Source organism: Aptenodytes forsteri, unplaced genomic scaffold (assembly GCF_000699145.1).
Source record: "Aptenodytes forsteri isolate BGI_AS27 unplaced genomic scaffold, ASM69914v1 Scaffold234, whole genome shotgun sequence".
In the NCBI taxonomy this organism is placed as follows: Eukaryota; Metazoa; Chordata; class Aves; order Sphenisciformes; family Spheniscidae; genus Aptenodytes; species Aptenodytes forsteri.
Window position 1 is genome coordinate 207285 of NW_008794006.1, and position 13665 is coordinate 220949.

At 37.8% G+C, this 13665-nt stretch overlaps 1 protein-coding gene across 2 annotated transcripts in view; it reads right to left on the reverse strand.

Moving 5' to 3' along the window:
- SLC12A7 (solute carrier family 12 member 7) overlaps nt 1-13665 on the reverse strand; it is a 71876-nt gene that overhangs the window by 15155 nt on the left and 43056 nt on the right. For both annotated transcript variants that reach the window (XM_019474756.1, XM_009289784.2), the window contains exons 13-19: nt 12492-12610; nt 11203-11301; nt 8864-8983; nt 6722-6826; nt 4053-4221; nt 932-1127; nt 431-600 (exon numbers count right to left, since the gene is read on the reverse strand). In XM_019474756.1, the coding sequence (XP_019330301.1) occupies nt 431-600; nt 932-1127; nt 4053-4221; nt 6722-6826; nt 8864-8983; nt 11203-11301; nt 12492-12610 (978 nt within the window). The remainder of the gene's footprint in view (nt 1-430; nt 601-931; nt 1128-4052; nt 4222-6721; nt 6827-8863; nt 8984-11202; nt 11302-12491; nt 12611-13665) is intronic.

Genomic DNA, 13665 nt, shown 5'->3' on the forward strand with positions numbered 1-13665 from the left:
TCATGAGAGTCACCCCACCATGTTTCTGTGATGGCGACTAAGTCGTATCTCTCCCGCTGCACAATGGCTTCCAGCTCCTCCTGTTTGCCGCCCATGCTGCGTGCATTGGTGTAGATGCACTTGAGCTGGGCTATCGATTTCACCCCTGGCATCGGCACGCCACCCCTAGGCTCATCTCTAGTGAGCCTGGTTTTATCCCCTTCCCCCTTCGAACCTAGTTTAAAGCCCTCTCAGTGAGCCCCGCCAATTCATGAGCCATGATCCTTTTCCCCCTGTGAGACAGCTGGACTCCATCTGCCGCCAGCAGGCCCGGTGCCGTGTAAACCTCCCCATGCATAACTCTATCAAGGTGAAAGAGTATTTCATTAGAAACCCTTAGAACTATTCATTGCTAGAAAATGAAATCCCAGCCATTTTCTATTGTCCTTGCCTTGTGCTGCCGAAGGAGAAAAGGCAGTAACATCAGCATACCACCATCATGAACAATCCACCACACATCTATGTTTCCTTCAGTAAAACGTTCTTGATTTGTCGGAAATAAGTCAATGTTTTTAGCCACCAACAGTGCTTGCTGAGCTGCTGTTGTTTCTCGTACAGTGTCTGCAAGGGAAAGCAAGACATTTGATCGAGAACTTCTAGTCTTCATTCACAGCTTTTGTTTTTGTTTTAAAATCAAAAGCTTAAATCCTCCCAGATTCTGCTGAGGCAAAAGAGGAACATCCTGCATTTAATGACTAACCTGCTTTGGAGAAGAACAAGAAAAGCCATGGTTGAAGAGACTGAGGGCTGAGAAAACCCACTCCACATGAAATCAGATGTGGGGAAATAGTCAATTGTCCACTGGATGTTCAGCATCGCGTTTCCTCATGTGATGACAAATACATGCATAGTTGTATTACAAATGCATAGGAGAATGTCAATAAGCACATACCGACAAAATTCTTCCATGAGAAACGATTTTCTGTCTGCTTCCACGACTGTGGCCATGCCATCAGGACTGTGTTGTGCTTCATCCCTCCTAGACCAGCTGACTGAATCAAATAGGATATTCCATCTCTGAAATTAGGAGACACCACAATCTGGCAAAATCCTTTAGTCTTTTCTACTCCCATTAAGGCCTTAACGTTCTGCAAAAGGAAGATTACACACGAGGAAATACAGTCATCAACACTGGTAATAAACACCATAAGGAGTAACAGCACTAAATAAGACCAAAATGTTAGCTATAACGTACAACCAACATCAAGAAACCGCTGATTCCAAAAGAGTGAACATGATTCTATGACACCTAAAACCCAAAACAACCCACCTCCCCAAAAGACACCACACACAGGTTTCTCATTACTTCAATTATTCAGCCTTTTATTTCCAAAGAGGAACGAACAAGATATGAGTAAAACCACATTGACAAAGATAAATAAAGTCACATTGCTTCGGGTAAAGTCAAAACTGCTGGCTGACAAAGCACCGTATGTTTGGAATGACGAGTCCTTTCTTTTGGAATTGGAAGGGTTGGAAAAACGTGATGCCAAGGACTTCAGAAGAAGAGGCCGCCAAAGCTCCTTAAACAACTTTGATGTTAAGAGGCTGATTCTTTATCGGCTCCCAACGTTGAAAAATAGCGTGCAGGAGACAATTGGAATCACTGGCTGAATAATGACAAGATAAACTGACTAGATTAGATCTCCCAACACCCCTTTAAGTTCAGCATGGCTCCCCTTCATTTAAACTCTGACAAACATACAGACACATAACCAAGTAGTTTAAAAGTAGCATTCAAAATGGTATCAAGGTTGACTAGGGAACATCAGCTTTGGCATTTACTATGTTTTGATGGCACGACTTTAGAAATCCCATCATTATCAATGACTTGTGTGGGAGATCAGCATGGTTTCACAGAAGGAAGAACCAGCACATCAAAATTTGGAATTTTGGAAGCACCAGCACTCCTATCAGAAACGATCAGGAACAGATTTGATCACAGAATGCCTGGCACTGGCTCAGTGTGGCTTCACATCAGAAAGTCTGTTTAGTAGAGAAAAAAAAAGTCTTCAGAGAAATCGGTAGCAGAGCTAAGAAGTCAGTCTGTGCAAACAATATCTGCAAGGGCCTATCAGTTTAAATGGATGCTTTTCTCTTTTTAAAAGACAGACAGGAGAAATCTTGATTTCCTACAAATCTTCTAGAAACATTTTCTAGTTGAAATTTTGCAAAACCAGTGAGGCCTCCAGACACTCAAACTTTTACAATTCATCTTCATTTCCATTTTGAAAGCAACAGTTTCCTCAATCTTACCACCAGCTCTGACTTTCTAGAGAACCCGGGCACTAGGTCTCCCTTAAATTCACTCCTGATCCATCTCTCAAAAATGTAGTTGACTTCAAGTTAAGCTAACTATAGGTAACATTTCAAATCCTCACGGGTAAACAGTTTCTGTTCAAAGGTTTCCTTTGTTTTATTTCAGGGGCCTGACTGTATTCTTGGTCTTTTTTTCTACTCACACATGTTGATAATAACAGCTTAATAACAATTACTTTCACAATATATCATTGCTAGGCTTTTCCCACCACATTTTCAAGCTAATTGCTCCTCTTGGAGCCTTTTCATGTGATATCAGCTAGGCCATCTGGCTTCACACTTTGTTATTTTAAAAACCACTAGGGACAAGTCTGAATACCAAGAGGGAGGGAGAAAGAAAGAAAGAAAGAAAGAAAGCTGGGAGAAAAAGGGCAGTTAGCTTTGTTAAGTCCATTTCAACATCTCAAATGCTCATCTATTTGAGGGATACCAGGTCTGAATAAGTCACAGGCATTTTTACACAGCCTTGAAGATGACTTGGATCAGAGTAGTAGCCATTTTAACTGATACTCTTTTCAACAACACTGAAGATATTAACCCGTTCTGGAAGATGTAATGGCAACCAAAGCCTACTTCTGGAGTAGACTTTATAGTGGTTTTCTAAAGGCAATAGATTTTCCAATAGCGTCCAATAAAATACATGAAACATGGTATTTTCTAAAAAAGTTTCCCCGCTCTATAAAGTTAGGAGTAGGAGAGTTTGCGTAGGTAGGCAAATATAATTATCTATACCGAGTTACCCCAATACTGGATTAAACAGAGAAGTACACAAGTTGATTAAGACTGAACAAAAAGGGAAACTTGCTTTGCATTGAAAGTCCAAGCCGTATGAACAATGGATCTTCAGAAGCTCAGTCAATATATTACCTTCCCTTTTTCCTTCAGGGGACAATTTAAAACTAAGTTCAGGTGTTTTCAAGGGCTTCCCACAAAAATGTCTACGTATTTCCAATCGGGTAGCACAGTCAAATACTGACAAGTTGTCAGGGGGGAAAAAAAAAAAAAAAAAAGAGAAACATTCAAATTAAATTCAGTTGTGTTTGTAAGCACAGTTAGATGTCATCTTAAATTATGTGACAACTTACTGTTTCTTCCTACCTCATCCTACCTTCTCTGGAGATACAGGATAAATAAGAAAGGAAAAAAAAGAAGAGAAAAAGTAAAAGGATCTCAAGAAGGATGCTGTTTACAGGTAAGCAACAGAGTAGGATTCCAGCAAGACTGCTCCTAGTCCTAGCTCTGCTATGTATTTCTAGGACAATGTAGAAAATAATATCATGTATACCTCCAGAGGATGAAATTATGCCAAACACATCTGCATTTGTTAGACAAATGTTAAGCTTTTTGTTACATAAATCTGTTTTCTTTATAAGGTAATTTGTTAGAAATCTATCACTTGGTTTTTTCAAGACTGTAATTTGATTGTGAGCCCGGGGCTCTCAATAGTAAAGAAAATAGAAGTCTAGGAAGTATCAGCATTGTCTCATCCTATTGGGAAATTTTATAAAACATTTTGCTACACACACCAACCTATTCTTTAATATATCATCATTCATTGTGCTGATAGTAAAAAAAATTGATGTTTTATTCAACGCTTTACAACAGTCTGTTCAAATTCAAGATATGAGTTATCCAGCTTCGACATTTAAATACGAATGGAAGTTACAAGTGTTTGTAAGCTGTCTTTTACATACCTCCTCAGCTTTCTGAGTTTCTGTGCATTTATCCAAGAAGATTCCCTGAAGCACAGAGCCCACGATAGTCAGTCCTTTACCAGCCTTCAACTGAGAGGTGAAAGAAAGCAATCTAGGATGTTTCACCAACTGCTCACTGTCCAGGTTTAACAGGACCAAAAGTTGAGGTCTGCCAAAAAAAAAAGTTAAACACACACGCACATATATATAGAAAAGCAAGAAAGAACTGGAAAATTAAAATTACCAATTAATAAAATGCACATTAAGTGCTCAATTCAATGCAAAACATTCAACTGTCAAGCAAGGAAGTCATAGTTTGCAATAGCAACATCACTTCAGGTACACAATACCTACATGAGCCGCCATACCATCATTCTGAAACGCTACCTTAAAGAATAGTTTTACCGAGAAATTATTGAATCAAAATTATCACCCTTCCAAGGTCATCTAGTGCAACCTGCTGCTTAAAGTGGTTAAACATTGAATGCACACCAGATTGTTACATCTCCGTCCAGCCGGATTTTGAAAACCTCCAGAGACAGAGGTATTATCACCTCTGGGTAACCTCTTCGATGCTTGACTATCGTCATCTCAATTTTTATTTTTTCTTTCTCCATTCTATCATGTTCTCTCGTTCTCCTACCATATACTGCTGTAAGGAGTCTGACTCCATCTTCTCAGTAACCTTCTTTTAGGTATTGGATGTTTACTAGTTAGTTACATCAGCTTTTAGACTCCCCTTAAGCCTCCTCCAAGCTGAATAAGCACAGCTCCCTCAGCCTCTCCCCACAGGAGATATGCTCCTGTGCCCCAACCATCATCTCGGTGGTCCTCTGCTGAACTCACTCCAGCTTAGCGATGTCTTTCCTACATTAGGGTGCCTAAAACTGGATGAAATAGTCTAGATGTATTGTAATGAGTGCTGAGCAAAGAGGAATATTATTTCCCAATATACTTCTCAATATACTAGCTATGCTCCTGTTGATGCAGTCCAGCGTGTCACTGCCAAGGCGCACTGCTGGCTTACTATCTACTGGGAACCACAGGTCCTTCTCACCAGAGCAGGTTCCCAGCCTTGTACCATTGCACTGGACAAGCCTGTCCCAGGTACTGGACTTTGCACTTGTCCTTCTGGACTTTCACGACGTTCTTGTTGACCCATTCCCTCTCCCTCATAGGCCCTCCCAAAAGGACAGCCACACCCTTAACCGCACTGATAGCACCCCAAGTTCAGTTTCAGCTGCATACTTGAGGAGGATGCATTCTGTTTCCTTTAATCAATATCCAATCCGCTTACTTTTCCCAAACCAGCATTTTATAATTTTTCTGTCATTACTACAAATTCAAAAGAACGATGAAGAGTCGGAGTGTACTTCCTGCCTCAAAACCAGCGCAGTGTAAGATGTAACAAGAAGGTCCAGTTCTAGCAATTACGTTGACACAACAGAAGGATAACTCATCTGAAACTGAAGCGATGTCAGACATTTAACAGGAATGCTCTTAGTCACCGCTACATTACATTTTTTCTGTCATTACTACAAATTCAAAAGAACGATGAAGAGTCGGAGTGTACTTCCTGCCTCAAAACCAGCGCAGTGTAAGATGTAACAAGAAGGTCCAGTTCTAGCAATTACGTTGACACAACAGAAGGATAACTCATCTGAAACTGAAGCGATGTCAGACATTTAACAGGAATGCTCTTAGTCACCGCTACATTACATTGGTGCCTCTGAGATGCCATGTTCAGACACAAATAAAGACAGTGGCTCATGTATTCCATAGTAACTGTCTATGTGCGTCAGTCCCATGACAAATGGTAAAGTGATGCCATTACACTGAAGGGCAACAGAACATTGCATGTGCATGCACCCAGGGATACTTTAATTATAGTCACTGCTCTGCGATAGTATCACCGTTAGTGACAATTTTTGTGCGTTCCACTGATCAGAGTTCTTCTGATTTGCATTACATGCATGAGAAGTGACAATGTGCAAACAAACATTCTTTTGTTTTTAAATGCTTCCTAATTTTTTGTGTTGGCTTTGAGAAAATTGGTAGTTTAACAAGTAAAAAGAATACATTGCAAAAATAGTAATGGACACCTAACCCCATTACATACAAATGGACAGCAAACATGAGATTTTGTTTTAATGATAGCTAAGCAATTTAGAAAGTGTTACTATTAAATAAAGCTATATAAAAAAGATTGCCACAAAAAATGAATTTCAACAAATAATGGATCCTCTGTGTATTTATACAATGTACATCAGAGGGATCATATATATATATAAGCAAAAAAAATCTTATGGAATTGCAGCATTTCTTCTTACAGAGACAGTGGGACTCAATGATAACTGTTCCTTTGAATCTGAAAATCTATAAATAATCAAACATTAAAATTCTTCTGCACTTTGGAAAACTATGTCAACACCACGTGGATTTAACTTGAGTTAGTTTGCCCATATTCCCAAGAAAGTTGATTACGTGCTGACCATAAGTCTCATTCTATTGCAGTAAAATAATACTATTGCATTGACATCGTTGCCATGCCCAAGTTAAAACATTATTTTAATGGTGAATTTCACTTTGGCCACTAGCTTTACCAGTAATATTCCCAATAGGTTTACACATTTCAAGAATTATGTGACCTTGGAAAGCATAGGACTTACCTCCAGTTCTTGGTGTGAGGAGGACCGTCTTCAACACGAAGCAAAGCATAGCGAGCTGCATTCAGAGACAGTCCTCGGATTCCATCACCCCATTCTTTTTCCGCTCTTGAGGGTGCAGAAGAGATTCAATTAACAGGGTCCCATTTATTTATACAAATTAAGTACATTTTCTCACATGAGGGATAACAGGCATAAAAAAAATGAACTCTTTTTGCATGAATGCATGAAAAAACACTCATCTTGCATATTTAAATCAAGAATGAAGACTAACCAAGATGAAGCACTCCCAGGTCCCTTCAAGAGAACCATTTATTAAGTATTTATTAATATTTGTTATGGTCTATTTTAGTCATACTTCAAAAGCTTTTCTGTAATCACGTTAGCTACTTAAGTTGCTTTTAAGCACTAGAATGAGTGAGGGCTACTTAAAAGGAATTGTTTTAAAGCAGCAGAATGAATAAGTGAAACTTGATTTTGTATGGATTAGTGTGTTATATCTTCCCCCCCAACACCACCACTATAGCTTTCTCCACTTCCTTTCCTTCCCAGCTTCTCTCCCAGATGAGCCTAAAAAGCTTTATCCACCCTCCCGACCACTTTCAATCTCCCTACATTTTCCACTCCTCTTTCTCCCAATACAAAGCCATGCTATACGCCAGGTGGCCAACCAAGTAAGAACGAACTGCTAGGCTAACACATTGTTCTCCTTTGTGGGGATTCTACTACGGCAAGGGGTCCATCTCCCTTGCCCTCCCTCCCTCTTATTCATGAATTCTCACTGAACTTTGTTACCTCTAGCCTTCTTTCGAAATTTAGATGAAATAAGCCAAACTGACTTCAAAAGCTATTAAGGAACAACATGGCAATTAACACATACATGATTGTGCTGTTAGGGTAAGTTTCTTTTACCTAGTTATCCAAAAATTCAAATAAAACCTGAGATTTTCTCCAGACACCAGTTTTTAGGACATTTCAGTGCGAGTTTCTCCCCACTGCCAAATTAGCCCCTGCGTTTGTAAAGGCAGGGAGAAGAGAAGTTAAGTTTCTGCAAAAAAGAGTCTCTTTCTACAGGGTAGGTGTGCTGGCTATGTGCCAACATTTGTATAGTCTGTATAAGAATTTGGATGTACATATAGTTTTATGTATGTGCATACCTACATACACACATACAAGCAGAACTGTTATCATCTGATCTGACTTCCTGGCTAAAATAGGCAAATTAATTTCCTTATAATTAACCCAGTAAATGGAGCTCTTACAGTCCAGGAAGGCATCTAATCTGGAAATGGAGATATTAAAGGATGGAGAACCCACAAGGTGGAGCAGTTTATACCAGCTGATCCACTTAAGACCTGTGCTTAATCACTCATCAAAACAACTGGCCTTGCTTCTATTTCCTGCTCCAAGATCTTACTATTTTTCTTGACTAGAATCTTTCAGCATTGGGTACCTTTCCTTAGAAAGGGAAAGCACACACATTACTTATCATAATCACCTTTAGTGTTTGGATATGTTGTTTAGTTGGGGGGGTGTGTGTGTGTTTTTTTGTTTTTGTTTTGTTTTTGTTTAAACTCAGCATGCTCTTTAAGTCTCCTACTTGCACAGCATTTCTTAAAGGTGTGGCCCCGCATGTGTCCCTTGTCAAGTGCATACAATGCAAATGTAAGTTGCAATTTAAAGATTATCTAAGCCTTCAGAAAACAGATAATTTTCAGTGGGTGCTTTGGATTGTTCAGTATGATTCATTCTAAACAGTGTTAAAGTCCACACAAGAGAGTAGAGTTTTGGGGCTTTAGCACAAGTTAATAATAAGGTAATGGTTTTGTAATAGTTGCTGCTTGACATTAAAAGGTGATGTTCCTGAAGTACCAAAACTTTACACCATAATCTCTGCTCAAATGAAAATTTCCCAGCCTTATTGGTTCTTATTTTGATTAGTTCTGGCTGTCAAGAAGTTTGGAACAGAGGTTCCAGAGAAATTAGAACCTGAAAAATTAAAACCTTTAACAGAGATGGGATCTTACCTTGTTTCAAGGAATATTCTTAATTCTATTACTTCAGTTGTATCTATTTTATACAAAAGTGCTTTTTGCTGAATGTTAAAGATATTAAATATAGAATAAATAAGATATATGGTCTTACCCTCTATATTCTATGTATTTGTATATACATCCTGCGATTAGCATGGCAATCAAAGCATAGTACCAAGAGCAAATGAACATCAAGGCAAGACATAAACTCATCCCCAGGAATGAGAGAGTCCTAAAAGAAACCATTTTTTTCCATTTTTTTAAATAGGCATGCAAACGTTCTACAAAGTCAATTTCTTATTTAAGTTAACTTCCAGAAAGGCCTTTCTTCTTCAAAGGCCATTTCATAGCTACTATACAAATAAAAATACATCATCCCAATTTTAGTTTATAAAAAAAAATTACATTCTGAACCTTTGTGTGACATAAATAATGCAATTGAACTAGATATAACAATAGATTTACTACATTTGTCTGTTCTGAAACTCTATCAGTACCTCCAAGTAAGGTCAGTTTCAAAACACATTGCTATCACTTACTCATTGTTGATTTGAATTTAAGCTAAAAAAATTCTCAAATGGTACTAAACAACATTATGTTAATTCCATCAAATATAGTTGATTAGTTTAAATTAAATTTGACTCAATTATATTCTCCACTTCTGTTGTGGCCTGTCTCTTAGGCAAGACGACAGGACAGTAGAAGAGAATACAGAAAAACAATCTTTCAAAGGTTATAAAGAAAGAATAACTGAGCTGAAAAAATTACAGAAGCATTTCTAGATTAGAGTTCATATGCCTGGTTTGCCCACACTATTATTCAAGATAGATGTAAGTCAGCTCAGAACTGGACAGTTTTGTGAATACTTTTAGTCACATATGACACCCCAGATTTCTTTTCACCTGATTTCCAAATTAGAGCAAGCTTTCACTGTACTGATAAAGAGGTCGGCAGACCTTTTATATTTGGTACCTTCAGTTTGCTTCTTCAGCAATACAAGTATTGAGTCCAAACGCATCCAGTTTTAAACCGAAGAAATGCTTTCTACCAGTTCTGAGGACATCAATCTAAATGTAGTTTGTCTAAAAGAATAACAGCTGCTTATTCACGCTTGACTTAGCCAACCTAAGACTCTACTTTCACTCAAAAAATAAAGTCCCATCCCAATTTCGGCCAAGCAACCTGACACCTGCTTTGGCTAGAAGTGATTATGTAGTCACACAGTGAGTCAGTTGGCTCACTGATCTCTCTGGGGAAAATATAAAAAAGAATTGTTGCCAAATGGTTACAAACTCTGCTGTTACCATGTCACAACCCTTTGCTTTTCTTCTTCCCCATGGTCCATCCCTTACTTCTTGCTGCCCATCTTACCCACCTGCCTTAGCTTTTAAGCTACTTTGTACCTCCTACTATACATCTTCCATGATCAGATTATTCAGGGGAGGTGGAACAAAAAAAAAAAAAAAAAAAAAAACCAAAAAGACAGCAATCCCCCATTTTCCTTCTTGATGTTGCAAATACCACTAGGTGTTTGCAGTGATAGACTGGGAGACAGGCACTGATGTATTTGGAGGTTTAGGTGCCAAACTAGTAAGTGCTTACTGAGCATATTCAAAAAGATTTTTCAGGGCTAAACCCGTGACATTTCATTTCCACTCAATTCTTTAAAAGGAAAAATAATAAGCAACTCTTACATCCTAGAATCACTAAAGGCTCTAGTCTTCAAGGCATTTCAACACTAAAATTTCTCAATAGAGTTACTGTTAATTAAATACATATGTATTTTTCACATTTGGTTAAAAAAAAAAAAATCAAAAAGTCCCCCAATCTGTTTGAAATGTTTGAACTCTTAAGCCATTAAAAAAATCTAAACTAAAAAAATACCACCCACACTTTATGTATAATTGACCTTTACTGACTTTATCAAGTATCCACTTGTCTACTTCAGTTATCAAATGCAATGTCCAAAGCATGACATATTTTAAAAACAGTGATTGTTAAAGAGCGAACTGATGTATATTAAATGAGATTTTTTTCCTTTACAAGTTTTGGTTTTGTGTATTTTTTTGCATAACTAAAATGAAAATTGTATCAGCCTTCCGTAACATTTTTATCAGTTCTCCTTATCTATATATAAAAGACAGATTTTTTTTTTTTCATCTTCATTCTCACATATTCAGAGATCTCTCGGCTTATAAGCAACATGAAATGTCACCCTGTAGCCCCTTCCCAAACCCCCTACATTAGCCACCTGTTTTTGCGATCACAGCTATTACTAGCTCTATTCCAAACACATGAAAACAAACATTGCTGTTATAAGATGATTCATGTACTGCATACTCTAACTCATTTAAGTCAGAAAGGACATTTTGTTTTATTATTGCAAGAAAATCAACAATTTAGGGCTGCATAATTAGTTTTAACTCTTCTGAATAAAGGAATATTCCCTACCAATGGTAATACTTGAAACGAGGCCTCCAGTTGGGAGTCCGTAAAAGCGTCTGAACTGCACAAGCCAGATTTACAAACATATAGCACATAAGGAAAAACCTGTTAAGAAAAAAAAAAGATCATTTTCCGATAGGAAATTAACTAGATAGATTTGCATTAAAAAGCTGAACACAACCCAAAAAAGGGTAGGAACTTGTACACTGTTCAGTGGCCAACAGAACACGACACAGATTGAATTAATACTTGCAGAATATTAGGCCTCAAAACATGGTATTAGCATAATATAGAGCCTCAAACAAAGATTTCAGAGAAAACGTAGCAAGCAACTGACAATCATGGTGTACTGGTTTTGGCTGGGATAGAATTAATTTTCTTCATAGTAGCTCATATGATGCTATGTTCTGGATTTGTAACCAAAACAATGTTGATAAGACAGGGATGTTTTAGCTGTTGCTGAGCGGTGCTTACACAGCATCAAGGCCTTCTCTGTTTTTCTTGCTGCCCCACCAGCAAGTAGTCTTGTGGAGGGGACACAGCTGGCACAGCTGACCACAACAGATGAAAGGGATATTCAATACTGTATGACATCAAGCTCAGCAGTAAGAGCTCAGGGAAAGGAGGAAGAAGGGGGGACATTTGGACTTAATGGTGTTTGTTTTCCCAAGTAACAGTTACAGATGATGAAGCCCTGCTTTCCTGGAAACGGCTAAATATCTGCCTATTGATAGTGATTGAATTCCTTATTTTGCTTTGCTTGTAATACTGAGCTTCTGCCTTACCTATTAAAACTGTCTTTATCTCAACCCATGAGTTTTCTCACTTTTGCCTTTCTGATTCTCTCCCCCATTGCACTGGGGGGGAGTGAGCAAGCAGATGTGTGGGGCTGAGCTGCCTACCAAGGTCAAGCCATAACACATGGGATAAACTTCCAAGACAAAGTCAGTAAAATAAAGTTCAGTTCATACCCTAAAACATTAAATTGTTTTGTCTGCCTCTATTAGATGCACTTAAGCTCAAATAGCAGGAATTTTTATTTTAAAATCCAGGTTTTTAGAAGTTGAATGTATTTTTACTAGCATTCAAGAACTCTGTCATGGAAAAAGCTTTTTGTGCCTAGAAATTAGTTCCAGCCAAAATATTTTGTTGTTTCATATTATCTCCAGGATCAAATAGGAATATAACTTGTTAGAAGACAAAGTGTAGCATGTATTATTTCAAAAAGAAAAATAATTACCTCATTAATTTAAAAATAAAATACTAAGAACACAAAACACCATATTCATACTTACATTGAAAGAATTGGTGCTACGCTGTCCAATGAGGCTATCAAAATTCCTATTTCACAAATACCAGCAGTGAGAAGCAGAGCCCAAGTTGGTTCTCCATTTGCTTTTCCATGACCAAATACCTAGTTCAATTCAAGTAAACAGTAAGATTAGGGAAAGCTGTTCATTATACAGTTATGAAATATGGTGCAGATCACAAACTAACTCTAACTGAAACCAAAAACAGTCATTAGTTACAAAGGAAAATGAAGCAATCTATACTACAAAAAGCCACAAACAAAATTGCAAAAACCACACATTTCCAATATGAAAAAAGTTTACTAAAATAAGCAATGACTACAGAACATTAAAGTACTATTGCAGTTGCTGCTGAAATAATCTTAAGTAACTTAAAATCCACATGCATCAGAGATTTATGCTTAGTCTATAAAAAGCTAATATAGTTGAGGGCAGTATTTTTTGTAACATACAAAATAGGCATCAACTCAGTACTTACGAACATAAATATTGATCTTTAAAGAGGACTTAGGTAAGCCTATGATCCTGCACAGAGCCCTACCAAAAATCATTTTGCATGTAGTAATTTCCTTTGGGGAGAATTCTATCCATCTGTACTGGTGATGGATGGCAAAATGCCTCACCTGAAGTTCCAGCCATATTTATTCTCCTCCATACAATTATAAAGACTAAACCCTCACTCCCCATTTTCCACAATGGCTTCCTTTCCAAATGTCTAGGTTCTTCACCTCACTCATTCTCCATACTGCCTTCTTTCCCTTAGCTTCCTGTCATCCATCAATCTTCCTTCCCTTATATTAAAATGCCATTTTTTCTGCTCATGTTTCAAGTCTTTTGTTTTTTTTTCTTAAATATGTCATATGCTTGCCCCTATATTAATCTCCTTGCATTCATTTCCTTGATTGTCCATGCAGCAGCTATATCACTCCAAAATTGCAAGCACTTTTCAAGTCTCAAATCCCTCTTCAAATATCTTGCTTCTCCTGGATTCCCTTTCCCTCACTTCCCAAACCACGAATTTTTTTCCTTCCAATTCTTCATTTCTTTCAAATCTAACCCTGGTAAGACAGAATCATACTGTCACCCTCTCACCAAGTACCAAATTTTTACTTCAGACAAAAGTGAAATTTTTAATTTGTCTCTCTCAATACAACCCAGT